Below are 8,847 nucleotides of genomic sequence, written 5' to 3'. Positions count from 1 at the left end.
AGTTTATGGTGGATCTGTCAGCCCAAGATACATGCAGGGTTCTGAAAAAGCTTCACCTTAGTGGAGCGTGGGGGCGTGGATGTGTGAGGCAGGAGTTGCTCAGTGACACCCCAAGCCAAAAGGTGCTAACATTTGCTGCGGATGAAGCAGCAGATTTTTATAAATCTGTGAAGAAATTTCAATATTAACCTGCAGTAGAGTCATTTACTTTACAGCTCAAAATGTGTTTAAGTGTGCAATACCTCTTTAATGTTTGGAAATACACTGTTTTTCTGGATGTAGTGTTATTATCTCAAGGCTAAATTACATTCATGTACAACTAATTTGCAAAAGAAAATCTATTTTTAAATGGTAACTCTGGTTGAATCGAATATTGACATATTCACTATTTGTATTTAATGTACCTGCCAAGTCGCTTGAATGTTAGTATTAAATGTATTTAGCGCTCACTAAAATGTGCATGTTGTTATTCCTACAATAGACACATGGTTAGGAAAAACTTATGTTAAAAAGTAAGAAAGTGGGCAAGACGCAGGCTTTAGTGTCTGGCTTAAAAATCGTGAATTGTGTATTTCTGTCAGGAGGACCAAACTATCACTCTTAAATAACACTCTCATCCATTATAAATCTGAATTAAATTGTTGTTTCTTTTCATTAATGCACCCTGATGTTGCCTCATTTTATTTTGTATTTAGTCTCATGAACAGATATGTGTTCATGAAACGCAAATAGAGCAAAATGAGGTCCTGGTTTGGGATTCAGAGTGTAATCAACCATAATCACTGCCAATACGTTGTACATTGAAGGACTTTTTTGACAAAGGTAAGATGTGAAAAATACAGTTCTACCAGTTTGGCAAATTGTATCGAGGGTCATACGAGATAAGAGATGATAGTCAACTATGTTTCTTTTTTCCAGCATGCTGCACACGCAAAAGGAAAATGCATCACTCACGGAGTAATAAATCTGCTGAGAAGATCATTTTTCTAGCATTCAATTTCATCACAGCAATCTTTTTCTCATCTACACTCTTAGGATAATGAGCGAGTTCTTCCATGTGGTGCTCTTATTTTGAAAGTCACTGCTCCAGCTGATGTCAGTGTCAATGCCCTTGGAGTAATATGACTGCGATGCAAACAAATTGTAGCATGCTTGACTGACTTGACTTGCATGCTGAGTCAGGTTTCTCTTCTTGAGTCATGACTAAGAGCCTCAGACGGCTTGGATTCACCTGGGTAATTTTGCAGAGCTGGATAACGTTTATATAACATTCTTCTCTTTCTGCGCTGTTATTGAAACTAGCTTTAACCGTTTTGAAAGGACATCAGCATTCCTACATATTCAAAAATAAATAAAGGTTTGGACAACATGGAGAGAAACTGACACTTTGATATAAATGACACATGCAAATTGGCTTGAAGGAAGCAATTAGTTGATTATTCAATTGACTATTTGTATATAATGTACCTGCCAATCGATAGAAACTTCATCTGCAACAACTTTGACAATTGATTGTTTCCATTGTGGAGCCAAAACAACAAAATAAGCCAATAATTTTCTGGTTTGTGTCTATTTCATTGTGAGAATCTTTTGCTTTATTGTATTTTATATCGGAGTAACAAAAACCCCAAAACGACTTAATTCCAGCTGAAAACCAATTTAAATGGGTTTTTAGTTAATGTTTTGATGGATGCAGGTCTCCATCTTGACATTTTAGTGCAAAGTAGAGTGTATTTAGCTAATTGAATGCATTAAACAGTGTAGATTGTACTGTTAGCATAGTTTATTCAAGCAGTAGCTCACAATGGTTGTGATCTGCGTCAGGCTGGAAGACGCCCCGTAGCTGGGATGAAGTCACAACATGTCACGGTCTGATGTGAGCTATTGCTTTCATGAAACGGTCCTCAAATGGCAACATGAAAAGTATTATTTTTTATGTTTTTTTTATTCATTATTAAATTATGTAAAATATTTACAATAAAATAGGCCCTCCCGGGCTGGTTGTATTTATTTCATTATTTGGCTCTTGATTTAGATAATTTGTATGTTAATGTTGCCATTAATTGTGCAACGACTGAACAACTGTTCAGTGTCAGTGGGATGATTTTGAGGACTGCGTGTAGGCTTCGAAGGTTTGCCTTTACTTTTAGGTCGAGGTGTGCTGCTTGCCAGTAGCTCTGCTGAGAGGTTTCACATGTGTGGCCACTTACAACCATAATCTCTCATGTCAAGACACGCATCAGATCGTTTCTGATTCGTGGGGCAGCGTAGCCAGTGGTTAATGGATTTCTGCTGCGTTCCTGCTTTCTCGAATATTCTGGTCTAACCTGACTTTGTTACTATGTATCTGTAACCTATACTCCGTGTTGGCGGAAGTTATTCCCCCTGTGACCCTGTCGCACATCAGTCTAACCATTCTCTTTTTTTCTTTTTCTCAGGCAGATCGATACTGAAAGCGTAAAGGAGTTAGATGTCTTCGTGGTATCTGGGTATTCTATCGGCTGTGAACCAATTAGACTAATTGTAATTTATTGTAAATGTTCATAGTTAGTTGTGTGTTTGTATAAAACTAACTTACTAAATACTATAGTTGTTTTGTTAGATTTTTCTAATTTGAGTAGTTTTAGGTTATCTTTAGCTCGGACTTTTTTTTTAAATAGTTATTTATCATGCAAGTAACCATATATGGTCATTTCCCTCACAAAGTATTTCAATGAGTGCCCTATAAAGGGTTAAGCATTTAGCTCAATACACAGATTATATTCTGTGTATGATACAGCTCTTTAAAGTACATTGAGTCAACATTGTAAGGGGATGCTGTAAAAAGTTTGCATTGTCACTTTCATTGCCCTTTAAGCCGATGTCATTTTTTAATTGGTTTGTTTTCCAATTGTCATTTTTTCCATTGGTTCGCTTGCAGTATTTTTTATTTTCCCATCTGACAGTCATGTTCCTTGACAGCACTGTTAGTTTTCCACCTCACATTTAACAACACTAACAGGAAGATATTCACATCTTCCTGTGTTACAATCATGCTTTAATTATCCAGGCTCGAGTACTGTTAATTGTTTCTTTCCAGCAAACAAAAGGCAGGATGTAAGCAATGAAACAGTGATGGGTTAAGGTAGATTGTCAGCACATATTAGCCACTTAAATGTATCACTTTACCTTCTGGGTGTAAGCAGAAACAAGTGAAACTGACAACTGTTTCTTGCACAGTCATGGTGCTACTCCTGTCCATAATTTCAGTATAGCTTTTTCTCTCTGCCTGTGCTGCAGAGTAAGTAATGCTAAAAATAGTTGAAGTTGTCATAGGGATGAATAAAAATGTGATCACATAGTTCTAAAATATTTAGCTGTACGGCTTTAAGGGGTGAAATGTGTTTCTATTGGCCTTAAACAACTTAATTTGAGATCCAGAAAAGCAAGAGTTAAGTTCAGTAGTTCTGAAGTGAAGCGGCTGAGTTTTTAGTGAGACAGATCAGTTTGAGGGAAGATCTTCAGTCCTAAATGGTTGGCTTCATGCTGGAAATCCAGTTATGTCCTCATTTCACAAAACGCACTATGGTGTACTGTGGAAGTCATGTGAGTGGCAGCTTAGGTGAACATGTATTCCGGTTGTGTTGCTTCTGTCTCCTCAGACGACATACCCCACGCAAACAATTAAACCATTTGTCATTTAAGAAAAAAGGTGGAATGATGCTAATGAGTAAACATAATGATCTGAGAACTTTTATTTGCAGCACCTCTGGTCCTGTTCAGAATTCACTGGCACGTTCCCACAACAGAAAATACTGAATCATTCATAACTGTCTAAATTCAAACGGGCTCCGTGTTGCAGTTGGCATCGCTTAATAAGTCAAATCCTTCACTTCCCTCTCTGGCACAAACACTCAGAGCGCGGCAGCAATGTTCACGGACACGGTGAGAAATAAAAGGGTATTACGCTCACAAACACATAGTACAGCAGCTACAGGTAAGAAAGTTACTGCTCTTCTGATTATTTCCTTTCCAGTCCGATAGCTTGTCTTTGCTGATAGAGATCCAGGACTATTTCTATGAACGCTTACTGCAGCTTTAGCAGGAACAGATAAAGTGTTGTGAGCTAGTTTGACAACGGGCAACAGTCTTGATGGAGAGGACAATTAATGTCAACGTTTATCTTGTGTACTCTGCTTGCCACATGTTTCCTAGATGGAGCTGCTGGACATGTAAGAATTATAGTGTTTGTCCTGGATGTCTGAGCAAAAGGAGCTCTATTCAAGTCTCTCTGTCTCGCCACAATTCCTGTATTTATCGGAAATAATGTTTCTCTTTCAGTCACTTGAATAGAGTGATATTAAAGCCCCATATACTCCAGAAGCTTTCCAATCATGCTGTGTGCTGAAAACAGAGAAGACACACAGATCGCTGGTTTACTCCGACCATTTTCCCTTACACTATTTCCATCAAGAGCTTCTGTTCACAATACAAATCTTCAAGGTTACTGACATACGTAATGTCTTTTTGTATCATACATATCTGCAGTATATTTTCATAATAACTCTTGAAAATGCATACAGTTGGATAGCTTAGAGCTGCATTATTCCACAAAAGCGACACTCTGACTTTGTTTCAGCTTAGTTTGATCGCAACGACAATGTACAAATGTACAGACTGGCCTCGGTCTGCAGAGGTGTCCCACAGTCTGAGTGAGAACACTGGCCGGTGAAACTCGACCACTTAGACACAAAAATAGAGAAACAGAATTGCTGTACATGTTTAGTTGGAGCAGTAACGCCGCACGGTCCATTTTCCTCTGAACCGACTAGTCCTCCCATCTGCTTGGTACTCAGAAGGTCCTCAGCACGCTCCCCTGCAGTCTTTAGTGTCCATTGTTGAGCAGATGAAGGAGCAACAGAAGGCTGAAGGCAGCTTGAAGCAATAAACTGGGAGGTGAAGCAGAGTTTGAGAGGCTGTTGGATGACAGGGTGGACTGGCCCACTAGTAGTTCATTTCCCAGGGCCTGGCAGGAGAGAAAGAGATCATTTCATGGCCACTCTTTTTTTGTGGGATAGTCCAATCTTGATGATATTAAAGTGTGTTTCAAACAGCCCTTTGTGTTTCAGCTGATTATCATAACTCATTGTGGTAAAGCAGACCGATGATATTTTGTGACGGTGTTCATTTCAGCTCTGAAGGTCAGGATTAAAAACAGGGTAACGGTAACAGTCTGACTACAGAATGTTTTTGTTGTATGAGATGGTCACTGTGTAAGATAGCATAGCTATATACACATTGGATTTTTTCCAGCTTGGAAGGTGGTCTTTAAAGTGCCGTGGATGAACCTTACTGTTCCAATGAAAATGTACTAGGACTGCGTGATATGGCCTAAATCATTTATCCTGATTTTGGTCATTCATATCTCGAAACTGAGACTGAAGTGAAGCTAGAAACCATTCATCGTCACAGTAATGAAGGTGGGCTTTCTGTTTATCCTTCTGCAGCATACATATATGGACAGAGGGTAATGTTGCACCCACGGCATGATTCATTTAGAATAGTGCTCTTGACCTGAGGGTTACGGGTTTCCTGAAAGGGAGTTAAACATTATACTACATGCATACATCTGATTTTATGTTATTGTGCATTCATAAATGTAATTCATGGTGCTGTAGGATTTCTGTTATACCGTCTCGTTAACACAGCTGCGTGCATGAATATATATTTTTTTACCACAAACATGGGTTGAAGCAGAATCATTTGTTAGATAAAAATATGTTGAGAATATGGAAATGATTACATCTATCTTTTTTTAATATATTTTTACCTTTGGACTAAGGACTGAGATAATTACACAGCACTGCGTCGCTCGCACGCAATGTTTCTGTAAGTACATTAATAATGATAATTTGAATGTCAACGTTATGAATGAAGCTTCAAACTATTTGGCACAGCCCTAGTAATTAGCCATGTATCAGGAACAGGTGTCCGCTCTCCTGAACTAAAGTAATGCAAATGCGCCTATCCACTCCCATTTTGCACAATACAGAAGTCTGCTACGACTCCATCCACAAAGAGCAACTGGATCAAAACTCTACCGCAGCAATTGACCCTCAATCATCGAAGCTTTCACAAAAGCAACAAAATATAAACACCATAGTCAACTGTGGCGAGACTGTACGAAGGCAGTTACTGCCCAATTTGTGTATCTCAGCATGCCCTTGTGTCAGATAGTGCTCACTGTGCCGACACATTGTGGTCACTTTTTGGCCTTTTATGAGTATTGTAACATATGCGTCTCCAGTTAATGGATATTTATATCTGTGTGAGTCTTTCTCTTCAGCTATATCGTTGTTTTTATTAAAGTAATATTGCTAGTATGGGAATTTCAAATGCCAGTTGGATCAGGCTAAGTGGTACTATGAAAAAAGACTGAATGCAGACAACAGTTTATGCCACTATTAGGAACACAGGGAAGGAATGAAAAACAACTACATACTACATCAATTGTCTTATCCTTTTGCGAACATAAGTCATCATGTTTATCACAACATTAGTCCATCAAAATAAAACAAAAAACATATAATCATCACATGAAAAATCGTTGTCAACCGTAGTGACAATAAAAACTGCAAACCTGTGTTGGTATTATTGTATCCAGAAGGTTCTTCATCGTTTCGATGGTGTCTGGTGGAGATGCGGTGCTTCTGTTTTCTCTGCTGCTGTGGCCGGGGCCGGGTGTACTGGACTGGCTAACAGTTGGCTGCTGGTCTGATTCACTTCCAAACGCCATAAGAGCATTCCCTGAAACATTTGACATAGAGATTAAAACAAATACAAATAAAATAAAAGCTGTTATCAAGCTTCAGCAACATCTTATTTCTGTACGAGTTCCACGCATGTCTTATTCAATCACAACAGATGCCTTAGGTTCGGAGTTGTACATTTTTCATGAGCGTGTTTGCTGGGCCAGAGCTATAGTTTGGATTTGGTCAGCAGAGGCAAGAGAGAGAGAGAGGGAAAAAAAGAAAACAGAAAATACTCAGTATTCTCTTCAAGTAGCCTATCCAAACTGCACCTGCCTCTCCACATCGACCTCATTAACTCATAGACCGTTTGCACTGGCAAAACAACTCTGAGACCTCTCTCTGTATCCTTTCTAGGCCGGGCGCTCGAGGAAAGACTGGCCAAAGATGCATCTCGCCGCACACACCAAGCAAAGGTACTCGTTGTGTGTACAGGTTCATCGATATGTGCTCGCTGAGCTCAATTATACGGACCATTAATTATTCACTCTCCAGAGCAGAGGTCATAATAGGAATGTGAAGACGAGAATGAGCATTAGGAAACAAGGCAGAAGATGCAATAAATTACTAGACACCCATGTTGAACTTCTGGATTATTTTTTATTAGTGTAATCTTGTAAAGTGTTGTGTAAAACACTGACCGGGAACATTTCACTGCACGATGACTGCTTGTCCTTTTGATACTTCATGTAGTGTTTGGTGATACTACTTACTTAATAGTATGTTTTCTTAGATTATAAGTAAAGGGTTGTGCTAACACAAAGGCAGTTTTGCTGCAAATATATTTTAACGTTTTGTAACTTCCTGTGTTGCTGCTCAAGAAGGAACATTAAAACAATGTTGATCCTTTTCTTAATTGTCTTTTTTTTCACAATATATATAAAAAACTCTAATCTGTGGTCCAGCTCAGCTCGTCAGCTTGTCGTTACCGAGCCGGTTTGAAACCGAACAACGGCTACTGACGACGTTCTCTTCGCTTCGCTTGTTCAACTGACTTTAGCAGCTTACATAACAGACACCGGACGATCTTGCTGTTATTGCATTAAAAATATATATTTAAAAAAATTGGCCTGGCAGGGGTTCCCGTCGGCCGAGCAGCCAGCCTGTGATGTTTACGCTCATTTCATCTAGCTAGCGGTCATTGAGCTCAGTACCGTAGCGTGTGTGGCAGCTCGTTGCCGGAGTAGAAAAGGGGGTGAGGAGAGATGAGATTGTTTTGTGAATGACAGTAATGCCAATACAATCAGCTGCGGTATTTGCCACAGGTAGTAGAAGAATAAAACCTGCTTGTTATTTTGTATGTTGTTTTTAATCGTATCTCATGCAGTTGAAAAATGTTTGGCCTTTAAATCTTTTCTGTTTATCTGCCATTGGCAGATAGACCAAAAAGGGAAGCTTGGTCTATCTGCCAGGTAATTTGTGACTTTTTTGACATTATATTCTGAAAAATGTACAAGCAATATTATGTTAATTAGTAGCTTTAGTGACGGGTCAGTAAAGACCCCAGGGAGGAAGGAATGTCTCTCGATACCAATGCAGTTAAGGGTTACAACTAGTTATGACTGTCCACAATAATCAGAAATGTTCTAAAGTCATCATGAGTTAGGTCTCTAATGTTGTTCAATTGTTTAAAAAAAGAAAGTACATCAGGAGGAGATTCAATAAATATACAATTAACGAACAATCAAAGGGCCAGCTCACTTATAATTCACGAAGAAGTGACTGAACACCCAGGCAGAATTACTAAGGAAACAGCGTGAAGCAAATGATTAATACCAAGAGAAGATGAAGTGAGTAGGAAATAGGAGAGAAACAGAGAGACACACTAAGAGAGAGAGAGAGAGAGAGAGAGAGAGAGAGAGAGAGAGAGAGATCATACTGTTAAATCGACATACATTTCACTCTGCGGCTGTTTGGCATGCTGGGAAACATCTGTCTCTCTGCATCCCAATGGCTCTGTCCTGTCGCTTTTGTCTATCCCAGAAGTTATTTACTTTGCTTTTCATATCAACTTTGTTTTTATGTCCCCTGTTGCAGGTCATCACTACAAATTATTCTG

At 39.1% G+C, this 8,847-nt stretch overlaps 1 protein-coding gene across 1 annotated transcript in view; it reads right to left on the bottom strand.

Annotated features, from left to right (window-relative positions):
- Positions 1–4,864: 4,864 nt before the first annotated feature.
- The window catches only part of gfra4b (GDNF family receptor alpha 4b), a gene marked incomplete at both ends in the record, with an annotated part of 38,466 nt that continues 34,483 nt past the window's right edge, over positions 4,865–8,847 (bottom strand). The window contains 2 exons of the mRNA XM_079228672.1: positions 4,865–5,005; positions 6,620–6,786. Coding sequence (XP_079084798.1) covers positions 4,865–5,005; positions 6,620–6,786 — 308 coding nt within the window. The remainder of the gene's footprint in view (positions 5,006–6,619; positions 6,787–8,847) is intronic.

The sequence above is a fragment of the Taurulus bubalis genome, assembly GCF_910589615.1.
Source record: "Taurulus bubalis genome assembly, chromosome: 13".
Taxonomy (NCBI): Eukaryota; Metazoa; Chordata; class Actinopteri; order Perciformes; family Cottidae; genus Taurulus; species Taurulus bubalis.
Note: the sequence above shows the minus strand (reverse complement) of the source record. Positions and strands in the feature narration are given on the sequence as shown.